Source organism: Papilio xuthus, unplaced genomic scaffold (genome assembly GCF_000836235.2).
Source record: "Papilio xuthus unplaced genomic scaffold, Pxut_1.1 DF827714.1, whole genome shotgun sequence".
Lineage (NCBI taxonomy): Eukaryota > Metazoa > Arthropoda > Insecta > Lepidoptera > Papilionidae > Papilio > Papilio xuthus.
In genome coordinates, this window is record NW_013530935.1 from 6,783,044 (window position 1) to 6,799,886 (window position 16,843).

Below are 16,843 nucleotides of genomic sequence, written 5' to 3' on the forward strand. Positions count from 1 at the left end.
GTTCGAACCACGCAGCCAAATAAGTTTTATATGTATCGCTTACGCTCATTTAATGACTCGTAAAACCTGTTTCTAACAGATGTTAAGTTCAAGTTTCCAGTGATATTGTGAACTAATCGAAGTGTTACCCGGGGAAACTAATATATTACTTATTAAATTATTATAATATGTGCTGTGTTTTATTATTTGCACGCCTGATACTCACCGCTAAATGTTATTTAAATATTTAACATTTCCTCGACTATTTCATTACAAATAAAAATTGAAATCGGATCTGTTTTACCTTCTGCGAAGTCTCTATTATTTTTGCAGCCTATCGAGTCTAAAAAAAACTCGTAAATGTCTTTACGACAAGTCATAACACATGACATGACATGACATCTCAACTCTTGTAAACAATTCGATACAATTTAACGCGATGTAATTTATTAATAGTTTTTATTTCAAAGGAAAATGTTTAAGTTTAAATTATCATAGTGTATATGACCTAATATAAAAGGTAAACAAAAAAGGAGGAGCAACGAGAGAAAGATCGAGGAGGGTTTTGAAGACGTGCTAAATGCGTTGTTTCCAAGCTGTGCGTGCTCTGCGCGGACAGATGCCGCACTCCAGGCCGCGCTCTCGGCGCGCGCCGGCGGCCGGGGCCGAGGGCGGGGCCTGCGCTTACGGGGGCGGAGCCCGCTTGCCGCCCCGCCCGGCCCGCTCGCCCCGCCCGCAGTCTCGCCGCCGCTGCTACGTGGGATGTGTCGCTAAGCTCGTCGATTCTTTCTTAATTAATTACTCTTAATATACTTGTAATTGTTTTGTTTGATTATCAGTAAACACACAATAAACAGACTGGATTTTAATTACATTTAGCTCATTATAAATGTTAAAAATGATTGACTTTGTTGCATGTATCAATAATTCAATAGGATATTATGTTTGTGGACGCGGAGAGTCCGCCGCCACTTGTCTTTGAGAGTGGTCAGCTCGCAGGGAGGCAGGGAGGTACATTTTTTATTATGATAAAAATAAAATAAATCAATATATAAATAAATGTCGCATTTAATCGTGCACATTATACTCAAATGCTTAAGATCTAACTTTACATTAGGACTTAAGATGTTTGCCAACATTATGATTTCAACAATTTTTTTCCAAATGAATAAATTAAGAAAATAGTTTTTTGCATAATATAAATGATATAATATAGAGATGGCGCGTTTTGATATGTTCGAGACGTCAATGAAATATTGAGGAATTGAAAAGCAAAGACGATGTAACTAGGCACTATCCGTTTATTATACACAAATTCCGCTATAATACATATTTACAAACGTAAAGACGAATAAAAAACGACACAAATAAAAAAGTTTGAGCGAGCGCGGCGCCGCCGCCTCCTAACTGCTAACATCGTCAACATAACACTAACTAGGAGAGTTGCGGTCGCGGGCGCGCCGCCGCCGACCACTGTCCACCCGAGGGCCACGAAGACGTCTCGCCGCCACCGCGAGCCACATCGTGCTCGGAGCGAGGGCTCGAGTCACGCAAACGGACACACAGTCTATCGTGGCCAGTCGAGTGACGAAAGTGTTCGGCCGCTTAGATGGCGGCCGCGACCGCTGTCCGACCTCGAGCCTCGAGCCCAATTTGAAAGAGAGACGAGCAAATTGAGACCGGGGCGCGGGGCGGGTCGGGCAGTCCGCCGGAGCCGCGGCGAGGGCGCGGGGCCGACGCTGCGGCGCGGCGGACCCTCCGCTATTGATCTAAGCGCTCGCGCATTAGATGATGGAGGTGATGAGCCGCGCCTTGAAGTTGACTATCCTCTCGGACGTCTGCGCGATGCGGAGGATCAGGTCCTGGATGAGGTTGGCGATGCCGCGGTTGGCGATGATGAAGAGGCGAGTGATGGGGCCGGGCACGCCCTCGGTCAGGTTGTCGCCCTTGCCTGCCTCGGCGCCCTCGCCCGCCTCGCCGCCCGCCGAGCCCGACGAGGAGCCCGCCACCAGCTGCAACACGCATACACGCACATTACACCCGGCGCTCGCATACAAACACACACGCTACTGCTGCTCTACGCTACCGGTGCTGCGCTGCTCAGCATCGCTTCTACATGTTACGATGACGTCTCTACGTACGCCTCTTCATTACTTTCATGTTGCAAATGTATCGACAAAGTTAGTAATTTGCTTTCTTATACCTCTGCAAGTACCTACTATGTTAGTCTAAATTAGCTGCTAAATAACAATACTTCTTCAGTTAGTTTGACTAAAATTATACATATAAGATTACAAACATGCACAATACATAAAATAAAATTACGCTAAGTCAAATGTGAGCAAAAATACACGACAAAGGATGGGACACAAGGAAAGCCGGGTACACGAGGACACAACATCTACGACACGAGACGACACTAGCGCCAAGCGGAGCGGCGAGACTCGCGAGCCGTTGGTACTGCTAACTACGAGAGAGCGGCGAGTGGCGAGCTGTGTACTTGTGGGTCGTTGGGGTCCAGCGTGGCAGAGTGTGACGCCGTGAAGCCCACGTTGAGCGAGTCGGTGCCCGCGAACAGGCGGAAGGCGGAGCCCGCAGCGCGCGCCACCGCCTCGGCCGGCTGCTGTAACATCATACCTCCTCATTCGCACGACGCGTCTCTCACGATAGCACGAGATGGCAACCTTAAGCCCTCGTTCACTCGATTTTTATCTACCGCCTCACTCGAAGCAGAGCGGACTGTCGCTCGGACACGTCGCTATTGTTTGACGAGTTGTAACTTTACACACATCACGCCACATTAGTTTTTACCCTGATTTATTGTAGATACAGGGAAGACATACATAAATAGATACATACTCGCACAATATCAAACAAGAAGTTTCCGGATCCGCCGCCGGACGAGCCCGACGAGTCTCCGAAGTTCAGGAACCTGAAAGTAACAGGAGGATAGTGTTGAAAACAAATGTTGTTAACGTCATGTCCTTTACCTAAACTTCAACAGAAGTACACGCCTTGTCCTCACTCTGCGCACTTACACTCTGCGCTCAACTCTTTTGCTTAATATTGAATGTTATTACTTTAGTTGATACTCTTTCTACTAGTCATCTGATCTCTTGATGCAATATTATTTTATTTTATTATTTTTTCATTTGTTTTGTTTTTTTGGTATAGTTTGCATTCAAAGTATGGTGTAGTCTTACTTTTTACTAATTCAATTAAGCAGATTCTTATGTAAATTATACTAATACTTCTTTTACCATTCCAACTAAGCTCTTGTCTTATGCTAGGATATGGTTTACGACAATGGTGGAATGGCGGGATTCGAACCCCCGACCTCGTGATCGGAAATCCGTACCCTTGACCATTAGGCTATTGACGGTTGTGAATATATGTATATATTATACAAAACAAAATACCTCTTGTTCCTGTTTTCCTCGTTGTCGTCGGCGTCCTCCAGCGTGATCTCGTCAATGGAGGCGGCGTTGGTCTGCGCGGCGGTCTGCTGATCGTCGGCGGTCTGTTGTTCGGAGCCCTCCCCGAAGGCCACGCGCACCTCAGCTTGCTGCGACTCCGCGCCGGACAGTAGGTTGTCTTCGGCGACCGAATTCTGCAAGAGGGCGTAGAAGTCAGTTGCCGGTAAGCGCGAGGGGGCGATGAACATGTGATGGCGGCGGCGATGCGATGGGAGGCGGAGTCGTGACGGTGACGTGACGTGACGGTGACGTGACGATGGCGGTGGAGGGCTAGCGGTCTGCGCGCGCCCGCGCTGCCGTCCCCGGGCAGGCTGGGGGTGACCACATGCGACCTCATACCGGCAGGAAGAAGAGCGCGCGCTTGCGCCGCGACGACTCCGTGGTGCTGGTCGTGGTGGTGACGTCATCTTCGTCATCGTCGTCGTCGTCCTCGAGGTCGACGGTGCCGCCGTTCATGCGGCCCTGGTTGCGGTTTCCTCCTAGGAAAAGGCGCAGGAACAGTGGCCCAAACGTCCGCAGCACCACGCTCGTGAGCTGCTGTACCTTTTGTTCGATTATCTAGAACATACATCGCGCTTAGGAAGGCGACGCTGCAAGCGACTCGGCACAAGTAAACCGATGCCCCTTAAATATCTCTTTACCGAACCGTTGTCATCCCGGACCTGAAATTAGCTGCAGCGCTTAGGACACTGCGAAACCAACGTTGACGCCAAGGAATAAAACACCTAAGATTATTATTTGTTTCACTTAAAGTTGGTTTCAGAGAACAAACTCTCTGTATAACATATACATTGTCATTCTTTCATTATATTTGATAACAAATAGATTAAACGGGGATTTTGGTCTCGGAAACTCACAAGAAGATTAACTTAATTGAACAGTGATTGTAAAATAGTTGAATGCGATCAGTATGAACGTAGATAGGTTACCTGTGTGAGCGTGGGGAAGAGCTGGCGCAGGATGCCAATAGTGCGCTTGTTGCGCTCGCTCAGCTCGGAGCCCGGCGCGCCCAGGTTCAGCGTCGCCAGAGTCTCCTGACGCACAAACATTTATCATTCAGTCATTTAACAACTCCTCTATAGGATAAATAGTAGGATTCCTATGTATAGTAGTTATTGCAAAACAATAACACAGTTTTTGTTAGTGAAGTTGTAGAGTGTGTACGATAGCAGAGGTTCATGCATTTGATAGTAACCGCAAATATTTTTGTTACATTGTTAGATTTTAAAGTTACATTGGGACTGATGACTCCTGTACTGTGTACACAAGTGGTGGTAACAATGAGGTAACAGTGGATAGACAAGTTCCCACAGCACGCGGCTTCTCTCCGCCGCACGCAGCTACCTGCGTATTGTGTCCAAGTCAATTTACATCTGCAGACACGCGACCGCTTACAGTACGCGGTGGCCCGGAACTACACTACACTGTTGGACGCTTTTATATTTTATTTCATATAGTATTTCATTTCAAGGGAATATCGTAACTTTTGGCTTTTCATTATTATAATTTACCATGTCTACATTAATTTTTATAGTTGAGTTAAAAATTTATAAAAAAGTTTCATCAGACAATTTAATATAATCAGAACTTTATTGCTTGAATCACGTGAACCGACTTAACGAAGCATAAGTTATTTTTTGTTACTTTTTTTTTGGTAAAATTTATTCATCGCATTCAGCTCATTTATAATTGTTATGTTTAGTTTGTTTTAACACACTGGAAATAACATCACCGACGAAGGACCATTGTTTGGAAACACGTATCGTTAGATGGCGCTAGCGGTAGGTAGGTACTTCATGCGGCGGCCGGTCGGAGAGCTCTTCCAGGAGGGAGTCACGCTGGCTAATTTATATGGTATTGCTAAATTGCTATTGTGAAGGTATTCTATAAATAGTGATTTCTCTCCTGACTTAGATTAACTTTAGCAAGTTAATTATAACTAAGAACCGGCGACTGGAAAAATATAGGTAAATATATTGAATATTTACTTCCATTGTTATTTGTAAGGAAATGTGTGTGTTGTAGGTAACTCGTACTTGTTTGTGTGTAACTTGCAGCCAATAATTATGTCAGCGCCAAGTCCGGTTCCACAAGACGTTCAGTGCTGAATATATACCGGTCACCGGTCGCTGCCGGCTTGCGGCTTGTGTGCAACTCATTTACTGCGACACCGGCGTAATATTAAGTATAGATAATAAATAGCATTGGTTACCTGTGCGCTGGCAGCTGGGGCAATGATTTCAATGATTTCTGGCTTATCATCGGCGGAGGGCGCGGGGTTAGGTGCGGGATTGGGCGCGGGGTCTGCCGCAGGGGCCGGCTCAGGCGCGGGGGCGGCTGCGCTCAATGCTACGCAGAGCGCTACTAGGTACACCGCTGTCCTCATCGTCTTTTATTTTCTTCACTCCTCTGCTGTCTCAATTATCTTGACGTTCCGATTCTTACTTATCTGTTTACAAAGTGCATAATTAATCGATACACATTCAAAGAAAAAGGGTGCTTTATACATAGCAGTAGTAAAGTTATATTTATAAATGGCGCAGCGCTGACCGCCGGCCGCCGCGAGCCGGTCAACCTTCACTCGTTTGGAAAGTAAAAATTATTACCTAATTGTGTTTACGCCGCTTTGCTCCGGTTTCGAGAAATGCCAAGGTCGGTGAAATAATTTTTGAAAATTGATTGCCTTATGATGAAAATAACATTATGGTCAAATCGATTTCCTTAATAGCGATACTGTGGATTGCAGCACTCGCTGCCGCCGCGGCTGCCGGCGTCGATTTTCGACACCTCGCGTCGGCGAGAGCGCGGCTAGCACGGGGCAACGACGAGCAACCGCCATAACTTATAAAAAGTGTTTACTTGTTGTTTATGTTAAACAAAACTCAGTGATATGAGTATACAAGGCTAACGAGTACTGGCGGCAGGTAAACGCGCAAAAACCCAAGGCGGCCGATAGCTATCTGACGTGTTACAACACAGCGCGCTGGCTGCTCGCCGCTCGCCTCTCGCTGAAGGTAAATTAGGTGGTTTTAATTCAAATCATAACCGAGCGCAGCACTCCGAGCTCTGGGCGACCGCGGGCGGCTTGCGGCTTGCGGCTTGCGACCTTATATAATAGTATATAGTAGTTTAGAACATTAGTAACTAAACAAATTAATTATGGTTTCCATAGATGGTATATATTTCATCACAAAAACTCTTCAATTATTCACTTTCTTCGTTGGTATACCAACACATGGTGTAAGGCTACTGGCGCAGAAACTAAAGCGAATCAGATTGGTTTGAACCGAGCGATCATTGTTGCGGCGACAATCTGAAGTTGACAAAAAATAAGATCGTTTTAATTCGATGTTTGTTAGAAATGAATCGGTTTGTGATGCGCAATAACCGAGACAGGGCAACGACCCGCAAGGTTTTTGCAATGGAATATGTCGTAAGGCGACCTGCGGGGTGAACGGCGTCGACGTAAGGGTGCGTTTTCACTGACGACCCGGGTGGAGTGGAGTGTAGAAGATAGTGAAGTGCTCGAAGGCATTGCACGATATGAGTGGAATCGCGCTCTCAGCTTCCAACTTCGTCTTCTCACCGGATAACATATGTGAGTGTTGTAAGTCAACGAGTGCCACCTCTGCGCACCAATAGATATGTTAGTAATGAACCTACTAAAGGGCGCGAATTGGCGCCTTTTTATGTTAAAAGTTCTGGCAATATTAAAATGTAAACAGCTAGTCAAGGATATTAAGATAGTGACTCGAGACGAACTAGATCTTAGTGCTTGATTCTATGTAACTATACTGCTAACCGCAACGGTGACAACAATCGTGGCAACGCACCACGCATCTTTCCCTCACACGCCCCGCACGCGCCAGCAAACAGTACCGATAGTGCATGCGCGAAGTGGCGTGATATTGCTGTATGTTTGGTGTCAACATCAATGAACATGATGCTATGTGTTACACGTGAACCGACTGGGGCGGGTACAGAGAAGGGGTATGCGGGGGGGGGCATAACATAAGCTTGTGTGGTAAAAAACCCGGCGGCATGTGCAGCGCACTGGAACTCGCAGCTAACTAATGCTATTGCTCGGCATAACGAGTTGTGGATAGGTCTACAAGAGTTTGATAGTTGACACATTTTGGCATGGAATACTAGTGGGACAGCGCTGTTCTCTGGTCACGTCCTATCGGAGTGACAGGCGGAGCGAGGGCGAGTGACTAAGTCACGCCGGTGTTGTAACTGCGCCCGATATGTGTCGGCTCGTGGTGACACAACCGGATCGAGCTGAGGCCGCAGCGGGCTCAGTATCGCCGCCCGCGCTCCCTACGAGGACACTACTGTCGCTTCGAAACAAACAACAGGTCAACTGCCACATTTTGGTAGCAAGTCGTCACAAAGCGCAGACAAAGTAATATCTAACTTGAAAATAAAACTCAGAAACTACTTTACTGTGAGAATTGTTTACGGTCCGAGTGGACCGCCCCCCCTCGACCTTACTCTCAGTAGTCGAAGATACACGTTACAATAGCTATTAGTTGATATGATATATGACAGAATATATATTATTTTATTTAATTAATATAATGTATGTACGCTCTAATAATTGGAGTTTATTGCAGCTTCCTAAGTGAAGGCAACAACGTAACGCAACGTAAACATGCTCACAATTTGTATGGAGATTTTGAATAAAACGTGTTGCTCTCAATTACTTAATAAATTGCTTGAATATAATTTACTACGATCAAATTATTTTAATCAGTCGTTCGTGATACTTCAAATTAGTGCGCTTTGTAACATAAAATACTTTTTAATTTGAAACGGACATTTTGTAAAACTTTGGAAAGATTTGACACAGTTAAGTTAAGTTTAAATTCAATTTGCCGCATTCAACTTTTTTGTTCGAAACATTACATGTAGCTTGGTCTAGATTGTTCTTTAGGAGGTAAAAAAAAGGTAAAAATGGAAAGAGCTAAGAATTGCCAACGACCCAGATATGTGTTTAGAAAAGTGACAGTTTCCGGTTGTAAAGGAGCGCCATTGAGTAACTACAGAAGTTGTACAACATCGTGGTGTGACAGCGAACTCTGCCGCCGCCGAGCCGCCAGCACCGCCGGGGACCGGACTTTGCGCCGCCTTGTGCAATGTCTCGACAAAAAATTATAAGGTCACATTATGTTAAGTTGATTAGCATACGCTTTTAGATTATATTTATTAATTTGGTATGGTGTGAAATTTCGCGGTTAATTCCGAGGTCGATGCTTTTTGTAATTAATATACAAATGTATAATAATATATTACTTTTTTCACAATGTTTACGAAATCGTCCGCCGCCACACCTGGTGCTCATTGTGAAGCAATAAAACCAATATTTTAACTTAGTGTAAATTTTCATACATTTGTGTCTATCAGATAGGTGACAGACACAAAGATGTCTCAGGTTAAAAATATATTTAATCTGCGGTCATTACAAAAATATAAGTTCCTATTATTGAATGTTTGTGAAGCACAGCTGGAAGGTAGAGGCGAGAGCTATCCATTAGCTTGAGGATCTGTTTCCTTAACGATGTATGAAGTAATGTGTAAGAAGTAAATAATTTCATATGAAATTGAATTTAGGCAATTTAGTTACTTTAAGTGGTAAGCAAGAAACATGATTGATGAGTGGCAGAGGTGGATGTCACAAGTTGGTACAACTTGGTACAACTGTCGTCTGAGTGCAACACAACATAGTTACTATGTCATTAGTAAATAATTTAGTCTGTCAGTGAGTGCGGCGGCGGTTAGCTAACACTGCTTACTCTGACTCTGTTTATTACTACAAGCTATTAAATCTTACATTTGCAAATAATTTTGATAATCCGACAACATGATGTGACATATTTCATTATATTCAATATCTTTTACAAATTAAAAACCTTGAAATTATTATTCCTGTTTGTGATTAGTTCTAACAAGTCAATTCAAGGTTTCCACTTATTACATTGTCATTTTTAATATTTAGTAGAGATTCAAAAATATTAAAAGAAGAAAAACAAAATCCGAGTAATTTATTGTTATTGTGACGCCTGTGGATCGTGGGTGGGCAGCAGGAGGTTGTGACTGTACATACTGATACTGACATATGTATATGTGCGCTTACATTACATTGCTTTAACAAATTTTAGATAAATATCAGACCTTGCATCAATATACCTTTATAACAGTTAAATAATAACGCAACTAAAGTGAAAGGAAATGAACGTGCTTAACCAGCTCGCGCCCGCGTTCAACTCCGCCACGTCATTGCCCTCAAAAAAAAATGTAAAACTACAAATGTTTTTTGCAAATTATTATTCGCGGGGTGCGAGGGTGGGGTGCGGGGTGAGGGGTGCGGGTGCCGACCCCGCGCTGCGCCCTGACCTTGCCGTTCTGCTGTTTTTCTTCGCCTTGTGCCGGATGGAACAAAGTTGGCTTACTTTTTATAGTGCCTATTTTTTATTGTCATGTCATATTCAACCGATTTGCAGTAGCACTGATCTAAATTAAGCGGATAATTGGTTTTCAACGTAAATGTAAAAATAAAAATATTAAAAACAACTGTTCGTTTATACAACACAAAGTTGCTGTCAGCTGACATCTGTGTCTCTCTAGTTCAGTGGTCGGCACTGGAAAGGAGCAGCAGTAGCGGGTAGCTAAGATAAGTTACACTCTGACTCTCCTGAAGCAGTATATCTCGTTATATACAGGAAAAATCTATCAAACTTTTATAAAGCTCTCCAAGCTTGCAGTTGGGAGCATTTATTGTCTCGATAGTCGATCGCTTTGTTTATGTTTGCTGTATGTGTGTCAGTATCACAGTGAGTTCTCACACGGCTGTCGTCGGCACTTGTAAGAAACCTCAGGAATGCATTGTAACAGCCGAGTGGGTACAGTCTGAGTGTGAGCACGAGACGCGCACATTCACACAACATGTAAACAATGCTTCAATTATAAAAACAATCAATTGTTTTACTTCCACGTCCACTTTACTTGATTTGTTGATATTCTATTATCGTACTACGCAAAGGAAACAGTGAAATGTGTTTGTTTCAGTTTTTATTTCAGTCAGAATGATAAGGTTCGTCGCAATGTTAACTCCTCTAGTGAAAACGCATGCGTTTTTAAAGTGTATTTAAATATAGGTGTCATTTGATTAGTATGTATAGTTGTTTGTTCACTAAAATGTAACAGAGGCACGTGTTCGGACTTTTTATTTTTGACTTCAAATGTTATCAAATATCGATTACCTACATTATTATTGTTATAATGATTCTTTGTTACAATGTTTTAGTCCGTATCGATAAATTCACTTTTATCGATGTCTTTAAGCACTAGCTATCAAGCCATCACTTATCAAGATGTCAAATGTGATCTTTTAATAGTAATACATTTGACAAACCAAAGCTATTACAAGATGTTATGACATTTCAAACAGTTCAACGAGTTGTGGAATAAAGTAAATTGGCCGTTGATGTCTTTTGTATGCGCGCGCGTGACCTTAATGTCGCCATTAGGGCTTGTATTCGAGGTTAAGAAGCCCTTGAGTTGACTTTTGTACGACGTAAGGCACTTCTCTCAATTACACTTTCAATGGTACATTATGTACATAAAGTTATTGAAACAGCCACTGTGTATGCACAAAATGTACAAACAGTAAACGCGTAGAGGCTACCACGTGTGACGTAACAGCGGCGCTCCATTAACAGGCAGCTGTTATCGAACGAGACGTCATCGAAAGTAAAAGTAGTGCCTTCTCTCCCCGCGCACTCCCTCCGCGCACCTCCGTGTAAGTGACCGGCCATCTACGATGACCTAAATTGTGCGGAACATAACGTGTATGTAAAATTAATATGACTGTTATATTGATTGTGCAGCTTGTGATGGATCATATTAATTTCCTACAACGATCACAAAGCTTTACCGTTTTTTTTGTTTGTATAAAAATGATTTTAAATCGCATCGCCCGATGCGTAATAACAATACTTAACGCAATGGAATGGATGCGAAAGAAAATATTACGTGAGATGCAGCGTGTGCGGTGTGCGGTGTGTGCGCGCCTTACTGCATTCCTTGCAGAGAGTGAGACTCGCGAGTCGTGACATTGACCTGTTTTGAAGGCTGCGTCTCATTGTACATGTGGAGTAGACATGGAACCGTGCGACAACCGCATTGTTCAAATTAGCCAAATTATATTAAATTGTTGGTGAAAATGTGAGGTGCGTCTGGTTTGCGACATCTTGATTAGTCTATTGCGACGAGAACAACAGAATTATTGTCCTCGAAACTGCCTCGAGAGGAACTTGTACATAAATATGTAACACTGATATGTTTGTAAGGTGCAGCGACAAGTCGCGCTCACTTGGTTACATCACAGCGCGCAAGAAGTATACCTGCGCCAGCGCAGTCGCTGGTGTGAGCGATTATTGCGCTTATTGCGCTAATCATTATACTGGTTATTGTTAAACGCAACAATGATCTGATCTATTTATAGTGCAGTACTGAGGCGGCGCTTCCAACAAACTGCATACAATATTTATTTCTTAATTTAATCGCTTCACAAGACGGTCTCTGCAGCGAGCGATGGTCGTCTCGTCTGTAATTGCGAGAACGATGATGATGTTTTTATTAATAAACCTATTTGGCGTAACCTAAAGTTTGGTAAGCAGCGACGTCGGCCGGCAAAATTGCGCAACCCCCCACCTCCTCCGCACGCCGCTGACACCTGCATTAACTGTGTATATTATGAGACACCGCAATTATGTGGTGGTCGGCAATCGAATATTATACGGATTTAATGCAAATGTCTGCTACAAGTCTTACTTTGTTTTGGACAACTCTCGTTGTCGTTTGCGTTGTGAAAAGCCTACACAAACTGCCGCCGATGCTTTTCGATGTCGTAGGAAATAGAAATAGAACATACATACTTGGACTAAAAAATAGATAACGTTTTTAATAACTACACCTCTTGCGTAGAGTGTGTACAGAGTCAGTGTCAGTCCAGTGATCTGGTCCAACCGCAGATCGACAAGGTCGCCGGCCGCCAACAGTTAACGGTGATCGGTCATTAAGTGTAGAAATAAAAGCACTATAAGGTTGCGCGGCGAATCGTAAATCCTTCACATTTTAATTGACCTCCTGAACTAGGTCAGTGCGATATCTACTTAATATTGTGAAAAACTTAAACGTTTTTAAGTTGACCGAAATATGTACGTTTCAAGGAAATGTCAAATACAACTTGATAATTGATCCGGTTGCTGCGGCGTCGCTCCGTGACTACGTTTTAAATCTGTTTCAGATCACGAAATAACTATATTTATATTGTCCGGTATGTAATTATTTTTCAGTTCAGGATATTCCTCGGAAATTGCACAGAGGTCAGGTGTAAATGGAACAAATTATGTAGCAAAACAATATTACATAAAGTCATGACATATGTTATTATTAATCGAAGGCATCTTACATCAGATCTGGCACTAATAAAAGGTCTTTCAACTTTTACTTTTACGGTCTGCGCGCGTTGCATAAGTTGCAGGCAGTGCGATGCTGCGGGACCTCTTGACCTGCTCTTTACAGTTTCGGGCTGCTGCTGCGGCCGGGCTACGGGAGCATTGTGTGTGTGTGTGTGCGCTTGTTTGCGTGCGCGTATATACGCGGGAAAGCAGTGGTGACGCAAGCGCTAGCGAGCGCGGCCGTGTTGCGTCACACGCCGCGCGGATTTCCGCACACGATCAGAATTTTTTTATTCAAATATTTGACCAAAGAAATGTCTTTGTTTTTCAAATGTCGTAATAATATTTAAGGCTGAGTAGTAATTTAACGTAACGTATCAGTTCATGTGCAAATCTATCTCGTTTGTATCAGATTATATCACGTTTTGATGACATCTTCGAAGCAGAACTTGTGACCACATTGTGTTGTCACATTGCACGAGCAAAATTGACTCCACAAAAGTTGTTCTTAATAGCGGTGCCGGGCTCGGCGGGTGTGGCGGGTGCAGCAACACGGTGATCAGAGTGTCAGGGCGACGCGACGCCGATGTGACCAACGTCGCAACGGTGACGCTTCCGGCCTCGCGGATGTTGCGTAGTAGATGATATCACACGGCGCGCGCGCTTCACTGTCACGTCATTATGGTTACCGTATGCTGAGATGTACCGTTTCCGTGAGGCCGTATTCAAGATGTTTTCGACTTTAATATTTATTTTATGAAAAGTATACAAAAGTAATGTAATCATTTAATAGTAGCACTTTGTTGATATAGAAGATAATATTGAAAGTGATGTCGGGGAGTAATGTACTCGTAATATGTGCTACCTACTTCAATAGTTCATATTTACCAGTACGTTAAGATATGTTTAAATGATCTTTGAGGTAATGTTTAAAAGTAAGACAAGGTCGTTTGAGGTCTGACTTGGGTTTCCGCGTCAGAAGGGCGAGGGGCTAGGGGCGCGCGGGGGGGGGGGGGGGCGTGCGGCGGCCGGTGATGGAGAGGGGGTTTAGCACTAGTGCTCTGCGCAAACGCAGCCGCACGAGGAAAACATTTTGTAAACATAATATTGTGTATGTAAGACATCAAGTACGTAGTTAACAAGTGGTAATTACCTACTTTTATATTATATGTAAATGATGATGTTCTACCGATGCACATGAATGTCTTATTTAATGATTTTTCTTTCAATTCTTTCATATCAATGTATATCAAAGTGGAAAGTACAAAAGGATAGGACAGTTACCACTTTGTCTTGTAGTTCTAACTTACATTTAATGCTCCTAGCCGGCATTAAAGTTATGTGCAATTGAATTCTAAAAAAGTTTATGTAAATTAAACGAGTTCGTGACATTGTTGGAGTGTCAGTATGTGAGCTGGACCTCGGGCACTCTACTATGCTAAGGTGAAGAGCGCGCGGAAACGGAAATGCGCGTGTGTGCGTCGCGCCGGAAACTGCGCCCCCTCCCCCGTCACGCCCCGCCCCGCCCCGCCCCGCCGGGCCACGTGCTCCGCGCACTGCTGTCGTTGAAGTATATGTGACGTTAACATTTATTATCATGTTTTTATGCATTTATAAGTGTAAATAATATTTAATCCATCTTATGTAAATCAAAAAACTATACACGTGTTATATGGATACATTTCTATTTAAAATAACGTTCGGAAGAGAGTTGTTGCTGAGAAAATTAAATACACAAATGTTTTATCGTCAAATGAAATGAAAACATGCATTTGTTTTGTTTAAGTTAATATACAAGTTGTTTTATTAAATAAGTTAATTGGTGCGATCGCATACAAATTGTATTGAAATCTTATTTGATGGATTTAGTGATGAACAAGCACTTAAGGTGTGAGGTGGGATGTCGCGCTATCTGATTGTTATGATGCAAGTCGCAGCCCGCAGTAGGACACAAGATGCTCGTATCTTAGCAAAGTGATTACAGCGAGTGTAATTGGTCATTTGTGGCACAGATTGCGTGAAGCATCGAGGTGGAGGCGGAGATGTCGAGTCGACGCCGCGAGCTCCTGCCACGATGTTTGCATAACGCGATCGTTTTGTCTTCGAGGGAATTTCTTCATGGCATCACTTTCGTGGCGCGTTACCTCACCGTCACCCACATTGACCCTGCCACCAATTGCCTCGCCTAAGCGACCGTTTAGCTTTATTTGAATTTAAACACTGTGTCTTCAGTTCGCCATTTTTTGATGATATCGAGCGGGCAAAATGTCATCATTTGATGTTGTAATGTCTGTCGGAAGTTTATCGGGTTTTAGGATAATGTATGTTGGAAGCTACAAATATTTTTGCAGCGGAGATTTGTTGTGAGTGAACTGCCGAGTACAGAGTACTGCCTACATTATACAATGTTAATTGTTTGTGCACAGTGAATGCAATGGGCGGCGCTACTTGCCGGCGTCACCTCGCAACGCTTATTGACCTCCGAACAGGAAGTGTTGATATGTTATTATGTCTATATTATTTATTTATATTGCACAGTGTTTTTACTAAATCCAAGGTACAGAATGCAAGTCAAAGATTTTAACGTTATCTTAGTTAATAGTCAATGAATAATTGATTTTGCAAACAAAGTGTAAAATTTTATCTTAAGTGAATAAGTCGCAATTATTAACATATATTAACGTAAATAAGTAGTTCCATATCGGAGTTTTGTTTGTAATTTTCTTGAGTCAAAAGTTTCTTTTTTAAATTCAGTCTATCAAAAATGTGTGAGATTCATTGAACGCTTACACTGAACGTTACAGGTACGGCGGCGGCGGCGGCGGCGGCGGCGGTGGGGGTGGTGGGGGGGGGGGGGGGGCGCGGTGGCCGTAGCGCAACACTATCGCAAGCCGCTTTCCATTCTTCGGCTATTGATTAATCGCAAATCGAATGTCCCACAGCATTCGGCCTTGGCCCGCGCGGCTCCTTGCGGGTTGGACGCGGCCCGCGCGCGATTAAGCGCCAAGTAATTTTAAATAAAATTTTGATGTAATGGTGCGACGCGAGGGAAATCGCATCTTGCTTACGAGTAAATGTCGGTAAAAATACAAACATTTGCAAAAAAATGTTTACAGTTTGTTTATTTATTATTATTGTTTTTTCGGGCTATCGAGCTCTAGCAGGGTGGTGGGGTCGTGACCTTGGCCTTTGGCAAAGCGGAAAAATAGCGGAAAATTAACTTATAATGGAATTGACATAAGAGTAAATAAATGTAAACCGGCAAAACAAACATAGGGCGGACGCGAGGCGGGGGCGGCGCGGCGGCGCCCTGCGCCCCCTCGTGTATTCCTTATGAAACCGAAAGCGCAAGTGACCTTGGGCTCCATTTCCCCGGATGCACTTTCGCCGCGGATCAAGGCATACATTGTGAGTGGTGACATAACCGGTAGGAGCTACAAACGCCGTAACATCGATCGGCGTACGTGAGTCCGCGGCCGGCGCGGCGGGCTGCTGCGGAGGGCTGGTGCTGCACGATCGTAAGCAAACAAGTGGATAAGATAGTGAGGTACGTTACCGTTGCGGGCGATGCTGGCGTGAGTGTGGCTGTGTGGAGCGCGGGGCGCGGCACGTGCAGTCGGAACGGGCGCGCGACTCGGAGTGCCGCCACCAGCGGCGCACGCGCCGGACCAGCGCGCGCCCCCGCTCGTCGCGCCCGGCCCCGCGCCCCCTTCACCCACCTCACCTTCACCCGAGCTGGACCGAATCAAACCTAGCACAATTAATTGATGATTTACCCGATTTGATAAAGTTAACAGTTTGTTTTTGTGTCACACCTCTTGATCTCAATAATGTTAATTATAAAAAAATAACGTTGACATATACAAGAACTTGTAGTAATATGGTCGTTTTAAAAATACGTTATAAGTGTTTCCGATCTTAAAA

The 16,843-nt window shown here is 43.9% G+C and overlaps 1 protein-coding gene across 2 annotated transcripts; it reads right to left on the reverse strand.

Annotated features, from left to right (window-relative positions):
* Positions 1-1,029: 1,029 nt before the first annotated feature.
* LOC106116814 (transcription factor GTE7) lies at positions 1,030-16,557 on the reverse strand. Of its 2 annotated transcripts, XM_013310840.1 has the most exons (7): positions 16,476-16,557; positions 5,668-5,904; positions 4,385-4,489; positions 3,795-4,013; positions 3,399-3,589; positions 2,839-2,911; positions 1,030-1,991 (listed from the first exon to the last, which is right to left on the reverse strand). In XM_013310840.1, the coding sequence occupies exons 2-7, from the start codon at positions 5,839-5,841 to the stop codon at positions 1,764-1,766; spliced, it is 990 nt and encodes a 329-aa protein (XP_013166294.1). In that variant the 5' UTR covers positions 5,842-5,904; positions 16,476-16,557; the 3' UTR covers positions 1,030-1,763. The 2 variants fall into 2 exon arrangements, with proteins under 2 accessions (XP_013166294.1, XP_013166295.1); XM_013310841.1 differs by lacking the exon at positions 3,795-4,013.
* Between the last annotated feature and the right edge of the window lie 286 nt (positions 16,558-16,843).

What these genes read in the sequence shown, in the direction of transcription:
- LOC106116814 (XM_013310840.1), bottom strand. Translation starts at nt 5,841, where the DNA reads ATGAGGACAGCGGTGTACCTAGTAGCGCTCTGCGTAGCATTGAGCGCA. An exon ending in GAGGAAAACAGGAACAAGAG is followed by an intron (nt 2,912 to 3,398) that starts GTATTTTGTTTT and finishes TGTTACTTTCAG; the next exon opens with GTTCCTGAACTTCGGAGACT. An exon ending in TCTTGTTTGATATTGTGCGA is followed by an intron (nt 1,992 to 2,838) that starts GTATGTATCTAT and finishes TGCGTGTTGCAG; the next exon opens with CTGGTGGCGGGCTCCTCGTC.